Source organism: Brienomyrus brachyistius, unplaced genomic scaffold (assembly GCF_023856365.1).
Source record: "Brienomyrus brachyistius isolate T26 unplaced genomic scaffold, BBRACH_0.4 scaffold102, whole genome shotgun sequence".
Taxonomy (NCBI): Eukaryota; Metazoa; Chordata; class Actinopteri; order Osteoglossiformes; family Mormyridae; genus Brienomyrus; species Brienomyrus brachyistius.
This window is the reverse complement of record NW_026042377.1, coordinates 372169-389485: the sequence shown is the minus strand read 5'-3', so window position 1 is coordinate 389485 and position 17317 is coordinate 372169. Positions and strand designations below refer to the sequence as shown.

Here is a 17317-nt window from a genome sequence, read left to right as displayed (position 1 = left end):
CACAAGTGAGATTACAGACTGGGGCTCACATAATAAAAGTAGAGAGTTTAAAAGATGATGATGCAGAAATATGCACATTATTATTCTTCAGGATCTCTGATTAATACTCTGAGAATGTCTGATTATTACTCTGGGGTTCTCTGATTATTACTCTGAGTAATACTCTGAGGAATTCTGATTATTACTCTGAGGAACTCTGGATCAAACATATTACAGGGAAAAGTGCTGCTGCTGTAAGTTGATGGTACAATGGAGCTCATCACATCTCTCCGATCGGCAATGGGGCACCGCATTGTGGGGCCCTGCTGTGAAATTTGAAAAGGTGTTAAGAGTAGCTCCAGTACTTCCTTACCAGTAACACCTTGTGCCCGACCGTGTCTGTGGCAACCAAAAATTAGGGGGAAACTGAGGGAGAAAGGGAAAAGATCCTATTATTGATAATTTCTCTCCCAATCCACTCCGCTCATCTGTGCTACTGAAGGAACATTTAAGCAAATTTTTTTGCTCTAAAATGAATTCTGTGCAAGTGTGTGTCTAAAACACTGTTTTGGTTATTTTTTAGTTTTGTTCTTCTAATCATCCTGGGTTTTTTTTCCAGACTCTATGATCCAAAGACGTAGGTGTGTCACATAAATCCCTTTACCGATTGTCTGTTGTTTCCTGATACATGCCGAAAGAGAAAAACTTCCTTCTTGATAAAATTATCTACCATCACAGTAGGACGGAAACCATTTCAATGATCTATTTGTGCCTTCAAATTGGTCGAGTGAAATCCAGCTGATGAAGATAAAGGCTTCATTTCTGCTTTTACGAAACCTTTCAGTGGCTACCTGTTGCTTTCTGGGAAATAAAAAAAAATTCGGAAGGGCTTCACCATTATACACTGTCTGGCTGAAAAAAGAGTGTCACCATTTGAATTTTTTGTGGAACCGCCTTTAGCTCTGATAATGGCGCACATTTGTCATGGCATTGTTTCCACAGGCGTATACATCTCACCCTTCATCTCACCATTCATTTCCATCCAGATTTGCATTCATTTCTCACCGAGATTTTTCCTGCGTTGACAAGTGAGTTGAACCACTCCATAAAGCCTCCTTCATCACAAACCGAAAGACCTTCAATGAGGTGAAGGTCACAACTTGTTGAGATGCCTCAAAGTGTTTGTTTTTTTCCATTGTCCAGGCATCCAGGCTTTGTGCTCAGGTCTTGCCTCTTTTTGCTTTGATCCTGGATATTATTGGTTTCTGAATGACAGTCCTGCTATAAATTCCAGCTTCGTGAAGCTCACAATGTACAGTTTTTTATTAAGACTAAGTCAGAGAGATGCTGATTCAGTTTATTTGAGTAAAGTTAATTTATGAGGCCATTCATCTATGCCTGCTCGCATATCATAAAACAAACCCTGGCTTCCAGCTTGTGACAGTTTCCCATAAAAGGCAGTCAGACTCCATCCTCTGATCTGATGTGCTACATCCATCACAACTCCTTGATCTGATGTGCTACATCCATCACTACTCCCTAATCTGATGTGCTACATCCATCACTACTCCCTAATCTGATGTGCTACATCTATCAAAACTCCCTGATCTGATGTGCTACATCCATCACTATTCCCTGATATGATGTGCTACATCCATTCCAACTCCCTAATCTGATGTGCTACATCTATCAAAACTCCATGATCTGATGTGCTACATCCATCACTATTCCCTGATATGATGTGCTACATCCATTCCAACTCCCTAATCTGATGTGCTACATCTATCAAAACTCCATGATCTGATGTGCTACATCCATCACAACTCCCTGATCTGATGTGCTACATCCATCAAAACTGCTTGATCTGATGTGCAATATCCATCACAACTCCCTGATGTGATGTGTTACATCCATCCCTACTCCCTGATCTGATGTGATACTTTCCAAAAATGGCGACATACTGGCAGTTCTAGTCAGGTGAAGTGAAAGCTGGAATGGAGCTGATGAAGATTTTCCTATCAGAAGTGTGGCGTTCAGCCAAATTTGGCTGCTAAGCTACGCGGCCTGTTGCCAGCATGATGTAATTCGCTTCACTGTGACGCTTATTATGTCAGACCAGTAGGGCTGGTGAAGCCACAGTCATTCCAGCCCCTTCTTAAGCACACATGCCTCTACTAGCCTGATGGCTCTTTACGGTCCCTGACTGTTCTTATGTTGCACATCTGGTCTTTGAATAGTCCTACGAGGTTCTTGCTTTGTCAGAAGCTGTTGTTTAGCTCTTGCTCCAACACTGCTTACACTTGCACTTCACCAGAAGCTCGGCATAGCTGCACTTATGTCTAGTTTACTGCTTGACAGCACGTATGTTTACAAGGTGTTATTAGTCTCACTTATACGGCAAAAGCATCTGCTAGATACCTACAAAGTAATTGTAAAAACTCGGTTTGTATGTCAGCCGACAGACGTGTCAAGCAAAAAATATAGAAGAACACAAAAAAGTCTTCACAAGACGACAAGAAGTCTAATATTTTATACATTATTACTCCCAGGAAGTTTTCATATTGGTATAATAATGTGGCTGTAATTAAGGCAATAATTAATCAAGCCTTTGAGGAAACGTGAAACTGATTTAATTTGCTGCAAAGGGCAGAAAATGTCAGGTTGTTTTTCCTCCATTAAAAAAAAAAAAATCTGATTTCACAACTTCTTCTTAGCTTGAGGAGGTTTCTGAAAATCTCAATACCTTGCTGCACTAAAAACATTTCATTTCTGTGCGCCGGTGCCGGTGACAGGCGGTACACTTACGCAGGACCATGACGCCATGACGCAGGGACTGGATGCGGTTGGGCTCCATTGAGACACTCAGCATGGTTGGGCTTCCTCCAATGATGCACACGCGGGTGTCCCGCTCAGCCTGGCGGAACATGTGAAGGAGCTGGCTGGCGATCATTCCATTCAGTGCCGAGATCGCTGCCATGGGAACCACGAAGGAGAGCAAGGCATTCACCTTTTGATGGACAATGGGGCGGAAGAGCAAAAAGTGAGAGTGAGGCACTTGTGCATTCTATTACACTCAGAATATTTCATATATTATAGCTGAAACAGAGATATAGTCCTTGCATCAGTTCGCAAAAACTGTATCCAAACCATAATAGCTTGTAATGCAAACTCTTTTTGACAGTTTTTTGACAGTTGACAGTTGAGGCAGTTATGTGACAGCCTCAAAACCAGAGAGACAGATAACAACACAGCAGTAACAGAAGGACTCTGTGCATGACACCAAATGACAGAACCGGCTTTCGAAAATGTAATCCAAATGTAAGTTTAAGGGAGAAATAATCCTCTTAACATTTCTTGTTTGCTGCTAGGGGTGTAATACAGCTGCATTGATTGAAAATCCCTAATCTGGCTCAGATTCGGGAGGAAATTTGCCGTATGTCGATAAAGACGTCGCAAATCGATATACTCATTGTGTCAGCATTGCAGACTGGAGGAGCTAGTATTATTACTGCACATTCAGCTACCTGGAGTCTAAAGGGTTTTGCAGACCTATTTTGGGAAAAAAAAGTTTTTAGGATTAAGGGCTGTGATCAAGAGATATCATTACTCTGTCAGCCATAGAATTTGAACCAGCAACCTTCCACACAGAGGCACAGAGTCCTAACTTGCAGAAACACACAGTAACAGCAGAAGACGCAGATATGGCACAATAGCTCAATGGGTACCACTTTTGCCTTACACCTCCAGGACTGGGGCCCTGACCCAGACTCTGCTTTTCTATGCGTGGATTCTGCATGTTCTCTCTGATTTGTGCATGTTTCTCTCTTCTCCTCGAAGCAAGCCCCCTCTGACGTGCAGCACAGGTCTGTCCATGGTGCATTTCAGTGGTGAATGACCTGATCAACCGGGAGCAACTCATTAGTGCCTCCTACTGGGCTGCACACTCCAGTGTTTCTCAAACACTCCTCAAAATTTGAAAATCACATATCACATCCCGAATTTCGATTTACTAACAGTCACTGCAAAAGGCAATGAATAAGTAAAGGGATCTGAATTGATTTTTCTCGCTAATAAGCATCAAATTTCAGCTCTTTTTTTTTTGTCCTGTAGACAAGTATTCTTCCACAATGAGCTTGTGGTCAGTATCGTGAATATCAAATAATGCGTTTGTGGTAAAAGCTAATGATGCGCAGCTCTTATTTTCAGGAGTATTTTTACTTGCATGACACAAAACGTTAGGTATGTAGAAGGGCAATGCACCGTTTACCACAAGGGGATCAAGCTAAGCTTTAAAGACCAGTGGCTAAATCCAGGGGTGTGTGATGAAGGCCCTCAGAAAGGATTATTCCAAACGAGCTGTGAGTGAGGGTCAGTTTACAGTTTTGCATAACTAGACATTTGCCCAAAGAGCCTTATGCATAACTCAACTTCACATCAAACATTCATTTTGCACTTTTCACCGTAACTTATTCAGAGTGTACAGACTTTTCCTTGACCAAGGAACTGATGCATCAAAACAACTTCAGTTTAATAAAGAAATATGGCTGATACATCCATCTATGCATCCATCTTCCATAACCACTTACCCTGTACAGGGTCAAATGCACTGTCATTCCATTAAGGATAAATAGATGAATATTGCTAAGGGCGAATCAGCTAACTGTAGAATGACCAAGAGTACAGAGATCCAGAAGCTATTCCTAAAGCCAGTCCATGAATTTTATAAGGTAATCATGAGGCAATTGACTGCCTCGTTTGTGAACAGAGGTGAGAAGAATCTATGTGCATGGGGAGTAGTTAGCTGTTAGGAGGACAATCAGTCATTACAATAAGTCAATCAATAATTCCTTAGCTTAAAAGCACCCAATGGACCGAAGATGTGCTGATTTATACTTTTGACTTTGTTTCCACTGTCCTTCATTCCCTACAAGAAATTTTGCAGTCTAATGAGAATAGAAATACTTACTGATATTGACCCAACATACAAATTTCACATACTGTATTATTTATATCACACAGTTCCAAAACATAGCTATAGATAGATGGTGGGTGGGTGGATGGATGGATGGATGGATGGATAGGTAGGTAGGTGAGTGAATGGATGAATGAATTGGTAGTTAGATAGATAGATAGATAGATAGATAGATAGATAGATAGATAGATAGATAGATAGATAGATAATTTTAAGGGTATCAGTGTTAAATCTGTATTAATTGTATTTATCCTTATATATTCATTATATTCATCCTTCTTAGTGCTCTCCATATGGATCCGACATCCTTGCTTGTTCCTTTTTTTGGATTTCAATGAATGTGATACAGAATTCTCCTTTCAAATGGGGATTTTCCACAGGAGCTGAAGTGCCCAAGTGAACATAGAAATGAATGCCTCGTGAAATTTCATCCATAAAAAAAAAAGATTCTACTTTATAACCGATCTGGCCAGGCTTTCATAAGACTCACAAAATTTCACTTGCGAAAGCATCTGCCCAGAAGAGGAATTAAAAGGTTCATCTAAATCAAAGTTTATTTCACATATAGTATGTGCCAGAAACGACAGAATATTTTACATTTTCTACAAAGTTTTATACAGTATCTACTAGTTTCCCCAGACTTCACACAATCCCCAGTGCTCATTCAAAGTAGCGGAGAAGCAGCGGTGAATTTCAGTCCATTGGTTATTTGCTTCTATCCCAGCTGAAGTGACAATCTACAGAACTGAAAGCCCCCTTTCCATTACAAAATGAATGCCAAGCATTCAATCTGTGCATTATCATCAAGGTTAGACAGGAGCACATCAGTACAGCTGCTGTCTGCAGCTTCTCTTTCCCCAACCTTCTCTCAATCCCAAACACACAAATTACTGCCCAGCCTTTATCTCTACTACTGCAAGAGACACTGTGGAACCACAAGGCACAGATCACTCTTCCATACTCTGTATATTTGATCATCTGCAACAAGTTTGGTGAATTATTTGCTTAATGCATTCTGCAGAAAATGGTGGATTTGATTATTATAGGAAAGATGAAATACGCAGAAAGAGCTGCATGATTGCATTCGTTTTAAACAGATAGTTAGCCCAAGGTTAATGCACTGTGTGGAAAACGCAACACATGCTGTGCAAGGTACAACTCAGCTGTGTGCTCTGCGCTGCCTGGGACAGGCTCCAGGTCCCATGCAACCATGATGTTTAGGTGCGTGAATGAAAAGACCATTTTGTGTCAGCAGCAGACAGGGCAGGGATGGAGAACCACCCCTCCCCATCCGAACATAAAGTAAATTATGTTAAGTAAAGGTGTAGTGCACCGATAACAGTACCAGTGAAAAGTTTGGACATGCCTATAAAGGAGAGTGATAGCGTCGCATCACATGACCTGACCACCTGACCTAAACAGGAGGAGCTTTACTAGAGAGTGAAGGGAAAGTAGCCAATGAGTGTTCAGCGTACATGTGGGGCTTCCTTTAGGACAGGAAAGCTACCCAGGAGGCCACCTCATTAGACCTGGTGTAGAGGATACAGTAGGGTCAGCCGGTCCCTGGGGCAATTGGGGTTAAGGGCCCAGTGGAGGAATCCCTCTGCCGACCCTGGGATTTGAACTGACAACCTTCTGAGTCCCACGTGAGTTGGTACGTGTTATTTTATAGTTTCATTGCCTTTATAATTGTTCTAAAATGTAGAGAATATAAATAAACCTGACTATGGGTAGGTCCAAACTTTTGACTAGTACTGTAATTCAGTCTAATATTGCCAATACTGATACATGGCTAAACCTCTGAGCCATTTGCCGAGTGGCAGTAGAGGTAAAACTTGCCGATCTTGCCGGCACAAATTAGCGAAATTACGTCACATTGTTTTTATTCTGTGGAAAAAGCTCGACCTGCAGCCCAGATTTAATAATGAACTAAAAACATGTTGCAGGCTGTACAAAACCAATCTGAGCTGAATGCAGAAACTCTAATCTATATGTTTTCTTTTCTAGAGTTGATGGCATGGGGACACAGTGTGCAGAATTCATACAGACTGTTTAACTGTCTGTTACAGAGACAATAACAACAAACATGATCCCAAAAATAAACACAAACCATTCTTGGCCACTGCAAACCTAACAAGTGAGCACACTGCAGACTCCCCAAATCCCTGACACCCAAACAGATGACCCTGTTTATTTGGTATGTCTAATCATTCAGCTGGAATTCATTACCTAATGCCTGTAGAGACGAGGTTAAGTATGTATTCAACCATATTAACACAGAGGAGCAAGTGAATCCCACAGAACAGGCCGCAGGCAAGGATTCTTTACAAAAAATGGAGCAAAACCCTCAGTACAAATCCAGCCCAAGATTTTCTTTCTACCAGCCAGTTCAGTCCTCTGTGACTCTGTGACTTTTTATACTCAGCTGGTTGGTAGAAACTAAATTTTGGACCTTAAATGCCGAGATACCAAAAACCCTATGAAGAAACATACTACAAACAGACAGAAACAGAGAGAGAGAGAGAGAGAGAGACTCACCCAGCCCCATTATACTCTGTCCTTCACTGTTCAAAATTTTTTATGTGTTATGGGTCATTTAATAAACGACACAATTCTGTAAATGGACCGCTACTGTTTGACCGGTGCCGCATAAATACAGCATATTGTTATCATCTCACTAGTAGACCAGCGTGGAAGAATTAAGTGAAGATGTTACCTTTTTGAACCCATTTTTGAAAACAAAAAACACAAGTAACCAGAGGTGGGTCAGTGCCTGGGTTCATCTGTCGGCCCATTAATAGTTACGAAGTCACAAATCATTAGCGTAACATAACATACTGTTAAAGACAGCTAATTTTCCACAAGTCAAATCAGCAGCGGACTGATGCTAATTATACTTTGCTGTGGGAACTTTGTTGTGCCTTAGGATAGCTACACAGTGGGAGTCTGCCCAAATATCAGATTTTAATTTTTTTTCAAGCCTGCATAAAGAGAGAAGTTGCAAATATTGTTAGCTGAGAATTTCATGCTTATCTTTTAAAATTCACTGTCTTTGCTGAATAACTGACAAGGAATATCAATGGATGTACAGTATAGAAGGAAGAAAGGAAAAGGAGCTCCAGAAATTCAAAACAGAGCCACTGCGTCTGTTTGGTGCAGTTGGCTGCAGTATTTCTCTCCTTCTTACCGCAGTGCAAACGTGTAAACATCTTCTGACAGGAAGACAGAATGAAGGTATTTTGCAGGTACTGTGTAGGAAAAGTTAAGCGTTAAAGAAACACAGAGTCTGCTTGGTCGACATGTACTTAAGCGAGAGAAAATGCACTTCGGTGAAATGTCAGCTCATCCCGGTAGCCCCAGCTCCCCTAACGTCTGAAGTTTGCCCTCCTTGTCTCGAGCTTCATTTTTCAACATGCCACAACACACTGAGGAAGGAGAACGATTCTCTAGACCCTTCAGCCTTGAAATGAAACCGTGTCGCGAGACGAATTAAGCGTTTCGGCGACAGTAAATGACATATTGCAGCTGTTCGTCGCTGCTCATGCCGATCAGCCTTACAGCCTTCAAACGAATCAGGCACAACCAGACCTTGAGATTCACACATTAAACAGATGGCTGTTGGACATTAAGTCAAGGGCCAGTAACCACTACATGTTAATATCACAGTCATCAGCAATCGTGTGGAAGAATACCTTAACAACTGACTACCTTACTGAATATGTGGACTGTCTGCAGATGCCTGAAGACCAGCTTGGGAAACTGCCATAGGGCATTCGTTCGTTTGTAGCCCATTAAGAATTTGTTCTGTTTAGCTATCAATGCAAACAAAATACGGCTGCGGAAAAAATTAAGAAACCACAACACTATTTTTTGTTTCACTCATTTCTCAATTTATAGGAGTGTGTTTGTGAATAATATGTATTTTTTTGCAAACTGCACCCTAGTTCTCTGTTCCACACTGATGAAGGGCTTCTTCCTTGCTTTATGAGTTCTGCTTTTAATGCTGGAAAATAGTATTGAAAGACTGTGATTCTGTATCAGGGAATAAGTCTCCCTATTGTGCTGATTGGGGAGCTCCTCAGGCATGAGAGCAGAAGAAAAATATTCTCTTATGAAAAAGAAGGCGTCTATCTGAAATCTAACTTCCACAGGGGGGTGGGATCATGCAGTTCAGATTCAACTGTATTTCAGTCCAGCCCGTTGGTCACCATTGCTTTGCTAATCTCTAACCCCACTACACCTGCCTTGGGTGGTATCTAATGCTTAATACGGTCATATTGTCCATACAGTATATTGTGGTATAGGCCATTTTGACAGTGTTTTCAAAAGCAACACTATTTCTCCACGATAAAATTTACCGAGCTAGGGGGGGATAAATTTTACTGAACAAAAACATACCATTGTATACCATGCTACTGTAATAGCAGCCGAGCCCACCCTGCACACTCAGAGTACAGCATTATGGTGGAGCCTACAGCCTATGCCAGGTACTGTGGATGGACTGTCCATCGCTCACTCAATTACCCACTCATTCACAATTAGCCAAATTGCATGTTATGAGACTCTGGGACAAAATGCACATAAGAGGAGAACATGAAAATTCCACATGGACATGTGAGGTAACAGTGCTACCCACAGAGTCACCATGCCAACCAGACCCACCCACATGTTTAAAAAATAATTTAAAAATCGATATTAAAAAACTAGCCCTGCGTGAGTGGACAATGGCAACAACCTAGATCAGGGGACCAGTCTTATCCGGAAAGGGCCAGTGTAAATGTGGGTTTTAATGCAGCTCCCTAATTGTATTACTGATTAGAGGACTGATTGGCTGAGAGTCCTCACACCTGGGTGTGAACAGCTGACCTAAAGGTTATCCCAAAACCCACATAAACACCAGCCACCGCTGATCTAGGTGCTTACGGTGTTTGTGGAAATCTATTAGGAAATTTTAAATCATTTGTTTTCAATCCATGCCAGCTGACAAAGTACTGAAGTGAGATGTCAGCATGACCATATACATGATAGAACAATGGCGACAAAGATGACTTTTAATGGCACTTAGAAGATAAACTGACAGTAAATTCACCTTTTCATTATTTTATTGTCACCTCACAGAAGGAGCAAAATTCACAGGACAGGATTAGCTGTGTCTCAATAAAATTATGAACCACAACTCATGTCTATACTCTATTATTATGATTAAAATTGATTGATGTTAGTCTCTGATATAATACCACAGAAAAAGGTCATTCATGAAAATAATAATAATAAAAAAAAAACAGAATGAATTCTGCAACATAATCTAACATCGTGACGACAATGATATCTGACAAGCTGGCTGCGCAGATTTGTATGGAGAATATCCACAGTAACCTAATTGCAAATTCCCAGACAGAATTTCATAAATCATTCGCTTTAAAACGGTTCCATAACAATGGGTAGATTAAGCTGATTTCTTTAAGCAGCCTGTGCAGATAAAACTTTTTGGAAGAAATTACGAGTTGATTAAATGAAATTATTTAAAACAAGTTTAGTGGGCTGAATGCGGAAAACATTTCAAACACTATGAAAGTTAATTCACAGATCAGTGGATGGAACAGTTTCCAAGTACAAAAAGGTGACTAACCACTTAAAGCTCCAAGACAAAGGAGGTTTATTGGGGTAACTAAACACACGGGGTAAACTACAAAGATATCCAGAGAGAGAGAGACTGGGGGCTACCATTCACAGAATCACACGCTCAGCCTGTTGAGCCATGCAACAGTCAAGGGAAAGGTAAAGGCACACGGGGGCTGAAAGACCAGAGGCCGGGAGGAGAACAGGATGGCCAGCAACACCTGCTGATCAAACGGGGAGGAGACACAAAGGGCAGGGTCATATGGGCACTAGCTCTGACAGCAAACTGTGAAACAGCGCAGCGGACTGCAACCCTTATCAGGGTATTTATCCGTGGCGGCAGTAAATGCGGAAACAGAACAAATGGATGTAAGTTTTTTTTGATGTAAGAATAGTTTGAGGCATAAAATTTTGCGATTTTTCGTAATATGCTATAGATAATACAAATTCTCAGTAATTCCACATTATACCCAAAACTTCACAAAAATGATCTGAACTAATCAAAAGTGTCTCATTAAACGATTCTGTGACCATCGTATTTATTCTTCCTATTTTTATTGCAGTGTCTGGCAAACGAATACAGTGTGCGACAAACCATATAGGCCTACGTACATAAGATACACATATCAACCAATATGCGACGTACTTCTGATTAAAGACAAATAGGCTACTTTTATGTGTTTTAATGAAATGACTTTTCAGAAATGAAAATTTCACTGGATAATCGGTTTCACTGTAATTACTGCAACATCTCGGCTTAGCATAAAGATAGATCAGTAGTTATGGCCTTCCTTTAGTAATTAAAAGCGCTAAAAAGTAGTTAAATACGAAAGCCAATTAATTGTATCACTCGGTACGACATGAGCTACTTCTTTTTACTCGATGTAATCTCTCGTATTCACAATAAAACACTTTATCGTGCAAATTTAAAATTGGATAAAATAATGCCATGACGAAACCTAACACTGTTAATATAAAATCACCCGTTAGGATAAAACAATCTGTAAAAAAAAGCCTAGTAACAATTAATTGCTTGTTGGGTGAACTAAATGCAAGGATAACAATCCTAAAAATGTCAACAGGTAGCTTGCATGTGGATGTTTTGTTTCAGTGGACTTCCAGTACTTATGTAGGCGAGACATAACATAAGTCCAGGGTAATTTTCAGTTTATTAAAGCACTTTGTATACGATTCTGTTATACTGCAGTATATAATCCGAGCCTACCTACCTGCAACACGATCTTGGAACTAAGCAGGGACACGATGGTGGTGCAGATGTTCTCGCCGCCGATGTTCTGCTGCCCCATGGTAAAGAGCATCGGTGCGGCCAGGATAAAGGACAAGATCCACATTCCGCTTATCAGTTTCTTAGTGCGGCTCTTGGACATAATACTCTTTGCTTTAAAAGGATGGCAGATTGCCATGTAACGCTCGACGCTCAAGCTGGCGATGTTAAGCACGGTCGCGTAGGAGCAGCCGTCTCGTAAGAAGTAGTAACCCTTGCAAACAGCTTCTCCAAATGCCCATGGGTGGTGCACCCATATGAAGTTGTACAGCTCTATGGGCATGCAGAGGATTAAGATGAGGAGGTCGGAAATAGCCAGGCTGCCCAGGTGGTAATGCACAGTGCTCTGCAGGTTCTGTAAGGATTTTTTCCGTACTAAAGTATACAGCGTGATGGAATTCCCCAGACAACCAACCAAAAACAGCACAATGTATATCACGGTGATCAGTACCTTTGAGTATATATCTGTGTTAACATCCAAACTGGACTCGAGGTCTCGATGGCTGCTGTTGTCATACAGCGAATATGAGAGATTCCCAGGCGCCATGGAGTGCCGCGCTGAAACGCCGAAGTCAATGAAGTTGTGTCCTATCACTGTGGCATCTATCTTCTGATAAAGATCACAAATAAAACGTGCGCGTTACATCTACTATAAATGCACATGAATGGAGAGCTGTCCGCCAGTCCCTACAGATACAGATGTGATGTAGAGATGATGGGATTGTGCATCAAAGCACAGAGGAACCGAAAGAGATACAGAGAAGCAGCCCGTCAGCGCTCAGTATGCGCGCGCTCGGAGAAGTCACGCTGGTTATATTTTGCTCAGCGGAGGCGTGTTGGAGACCAAACCCTTAATACTGACGTAGATTCTTTTTGTATTATAACGTGTAATTGTATTTTTAGCTATCTCTGTTTTTTTAGCAATCTTTTCAAAGATTTTTCATAGATGTTTTTAATCAAGTCAATGGAAACAGGAACAGTTTGTAATTATTTCATCGTGGGTTTTGCTGTTAAATAAAGAATAAAGCAATAAAGAATACAAGATACAGTCATATATGCATATCAAATAAGCTCTGTGTTACATTTGTCCAATACAATACAATTTATTAAAGACTATATCAGTACCTGTTTGATTATTTTAGATAAATTAATCTTAAGGTTACGCGCGCGCCCCGCACACACACACACACACACACACACACACACACACACACACACACATATTGGACTGGGAAAATAGTCAATGTCTGTGTGTCTGAAGGACGCATGAATGGTAGTTCTTCGATGTTTAATAAACCATTTTATTGTTCCCCAGGAAATATAATGAAGTCTGTCTTTTATCTTTGATTGATGTGCCGTGCAATTTAATTTCAGATCATCAGTCGGCATGGATTCTGATTCATCATTAAGAATTGATGAGCCACAAAGAAACAAGTTGGGGTTTTAGTGGGCTATATTACGCGGTTCACCGAACACCGTAGAGTTCTGATGTACATTGAAACTATCGATGCACGTGCTGGTTAGTATAAATCGTCGGAGAAAGTGATGAATGATAATTTTGCGGCGGTAGAGTAGAGATAATCCTTACATTCATTTTGCCAAGAACTGTTGCAATATCTAAATGATTTCGAAATGTAAATAAAACAATGTCTTGCTGATTTTTTTTTTCCTCATAAAAAATATCTTAAATTATAATAATCATTATTACAATTCCTGTGAGCAAAAAAGAGGATATGGAATGTGATGAAACCAGTCTTTTCCAGCAATATCCTGTCAAAGTTCCGCTTTTCTGATTCATGCAGTCTAACTGGGCATCTTTCTGGCCTTTAAGGGTAAGGGAATGGGCTCACAGAAGATGATCTTCTCTTTTAGTGTTCTGTTGCAACCTAAACAACACTGAAATTGAACTGTTTCGGAGATGACAACTTAAAGCAAGGAATAACAAATGCCACTGTATTTTTTCATATCGACATCATGTGTGTCAAGAAATCTTGGAGACACTGGAGATACCTGCTGCTTTTCAGTCTTTATTTCCTCACATGTGATCAAAACCCTGCCGTGAGTCTAATGCTTACATGGTGCAACACAAGCTGAATTGTGGCAATTGCTCTGTCAACGGCTCTGTCAAGGCTAATTAACTTAGAGCTTGAATGAAAACCAGCGTACAGATTGTGTTTCCAGGGCTGGGGCTGAAAACCAGTACGGGCTAAATGTCATGGGTTTGAATAGATGAGAGGGCTTCTATGAGAAGCACATTAAACATGTACTGGTTCATCTTTGTTTAAATGATTGTGCTCTTGCATTGCACAAGTTTTTTTTCATGAATTTATATGGTATTTAGTTTGATTCATGTCTTTGCTAGTGATCCCAGTGTATTTCTGAAGTTCCTGTGCTGTACTTAGGCAAAGTATGAAAATATTATGGGTACTTTGGGTATATGACAGACCTTATCTGCAAGTTATTCTGTTAGGCTGAAATAACAGCTGCACCTCTGAGGAATGGATACATTCTACCCACTTTGGCTTTATGGCAGAGAAGAAACAAAACTGGTCACTGGTCAGACATAGCTGATGAGCATCTGAGCATATGGGACAGAGACAGATGTCAGAGGGAGGAATGAATGGACCTAGATGTAGAACAGAATGGACATGGAAATAGAATAGAGACACACCAAAGGTAGGAATGAATGGACCTCGATGTAGAATAACATGGACATCATGCCACAAACTGGATGGAGGAGATATAAAAGGGAATAACCTCTCTCAAGGTAGGATTTCTGTGGCTGAAATGCTGAGTCCAGGGGCCATGCAGAGAGCCCTGACCTCAACCCTATCGAACACCAAATGGAGATTGTGAACCAGGCCTTCATGTTCAATCAGTGCCTGACCTCACAAATGCTCTTCTGGATGAATGGGCAAAAATTCCAGTAGACACACTCTATACTGTAGCTGTGCTCCCAGTCTACTGTGTTCTTATCATGAGGATTATGTGATAAATTCTGGCGTGAGTGCCTATGATTGCATTCTGTGTTCAGTGTTAGTGTATCAACAGATCTTTTCAGCCTACAAAATATTACATCTAAAAGTTTTCATGAACGATTAAGTCAAGGTACTCTGAATTTGGTTTGGTGACGTATTCAGTTTTCCCAGAACATTCCCAGAGGAAATTTATATAGGGACATTCCCACCCACTTCTTCACCACCAAGTTGTTGATATATTACAACATTCTTTACGTCACACTGTTAGCTTTTAACACTTGGTTTTGGAAGCAGCTGTTTATGAATATTCATTCACACTTTCTTGTTTGGTTGTAATTTAATCTTTTCCTTCTTTGGTTAATCTGTAGCTGCAGAATCTTCATGGCTGATTACATTGAATCAAAACATGTAACACGTCTCATATGTTCATGCATATTTGATGTCGTGAAGAACCACAAATATCATCTTCACTAGAACTCTTCATTAGAGTCAAAGACAGAGTGGATTTTATTTTAATACGACTAAGAACCTTACTTGGTGTGATGGGTTATTGCATTGATTTTATGTCATTTCTATCTATAGTTCTTGTCTTCCTGAGTAGACGCTTTGAGCTGGACACAGCACAGAGCAGTGACGTCATGAAGGTGCCACTGTGGTTCTGCTGATGGATGTCAGGGACAGAGACTGTCTATCCAACTTGTTTGCAGGGCTAACTTCATGTTAACCTCAGCTACAGGTTTTTGGACTCTGGATATGAAGGGAAATGAAGCTGAGATATGAAGACATCTATGAGGTCATTGTTATCGCCACCTCTCATCTATTTTTTGTAGAAGCAGGAGCAGAGCCGATTGTGAAATATTACACATTCATTTTTTTTGTTTGATTTTGCAATAACGGAAATATGAATTAGATAATGTGACATGCAATCAGTTTATGCAGAGTATCAAATGATGCTAGCTCTAGTTTTCGTGTGTTTTGCATCTTATCACATGTGTGCCCATTTATTTGTATGAAATGCTAACACATATAAAAACTCTCTTTGCTTTTTGTAGGGCCCTTCGATTGCTGTAAGTAAAAGTGTTTTGTTACTCTCATTTTTTCTTGTGTGGAGTCAAGGGGAGCAACCTTTTCAATGAGTCTGAATGCTGGTGAGCCTTAGTGGCAAAAAATAGCATGTCTGCATTCAGCCTGTCCATTTCAAACACGAAGCACATTCATCCAGCATACCATTCTTGAATGGAAAGGAAGTAAATGTTGTTGTTATTTTCATTTAAAAGTCCTTGAAAATGTATTTGAGTATTTACCTGTTAGTCTATTTTTGCTAGTTATTTTTCTCTATGTACTTTAAAGGCATTGGAGTGTTGGTTTTCTGACTGTGAGGGGTATGTTATAATTTTGTACCATTTTTAAATCTGGAGGAATATTTTTTCTCAAAAGTGAATAATTGGAGTCCTATTTAGCTCAATGACAATTAAGACTTAATAAATTCAAGCAAATTCAAGCAAAGTTCCTTTTTCTATGAAACTCCAATTAAAACATATATGTTTATGTAAACATTTATTCTTTTAAAAATTAATAATCATTATTTCATCTAAAATTTCAACATTGCATGTCTGTCAGTGCAGGGTGAATCTGAGCATGGTGAGGCTTAGCATGGTGAGTCTTTCTGTGCAACATGATTCTGAGCACGGTGTGTCTGTCAGTATCGACTGAGTGTGAGCATGATGAATCTGAGCATTATGAATCCCAGATTTCAGTCAGAGTGAATCTGAGCATGGTGAGTCTGTTCAGGGTGAGTCTACCAGTACTGGGTGAGTCTGACAGTCAGAGTGAATATGAGCATGGTGAGTCTTTGTTCAGGGTGAGTCTGTCAGTACTGGGTGAGTCTGACAGTCAGAGTGAATCTGAGCATGGTGAGCCTGTTCAGGGTGAGTCTGTCAGTACTGGGTGAGTCTGACAGTCAGAGTGAATCTGAGCATGGTGAGTCTTTGTTCAGGGTGAGTCTGTCAGTACCGGGTGAGTCTGAAAGTCAGAGTGAATCTGAGCATGGTGAGTCTTTGTTCAGGGTGAGTCTGTCAGTACCTGGTGAGTCTAACAGTCAGAGTGAATCTGAGCATGATGAGTCTTTGTTCAGGGTGAGTCTGTCAGTACCTGGTGAGTCTGACAGTCAGAGTGAATCTGAGCATGATGAGTCTTTGTTCAGGATGAGTCTGTCAGTACCTGGTGAGTCTGACAGTCAGAGTGAATCTGAGCATGATGAGTCTTTGTTCAGGGTGAGTCTGTCAGTACCTGGTGAGTCTGACAGTCAGAGTGAATCTGAGCATGATGAGTCTTTGTTCAGGGTGAGTCTGCCAGTACTGGGTGAGTCTGACAGTCAGAGTGAATCTGAGCATGATGAGTCTTTGTTCAGGGTGAGTCTGTCAGTACCTGGGGAGTCTGACAATCAGAGTGAATCTGAGCATGATGAGTCTTTGTTGATGGTTA

At 40.6% G+C, this 17317-nt stretch overlaps 1 protein-coding gene across 4 annotated transcripts in view; it reads right to left on the bottom strand.

Annotated features, from left to right (window-relative positions):
• LOC125727545 (neurotensin receptor type 1-like) overlaps nucleotides 1–12620 on the bottom strand; it is a 131867-nt gene extending 119247 nt beyond the window's left edge. For all 4 annotated transcript variants that reach the window (XR_007388796.1, XR_007388795.1, XM_049004345.1 and 1 more), the window contains exons 1-2: nucleotides 11800–12620; nucleotides 2785–2986 (exon numbers count right to left, since the gene is read on the bottom strand). Coding sequence is in view for 2 of the 4 variants with exons in the window: in XM_049004345.1 (XP_048860302.1) it covers nucleotides 2785–2986; nucleotides 11800–12402 (805 nt within the window). In the remaining 2 variants the exon portion in view is untranslated. The remainder of the gene's footprint in view (nucleotides 1–2784; nucleotides 2987–11799) is intronic.
• Between the last annotated feature and the right edge of the window lie 4697 nt (nucleotides 12621–17317).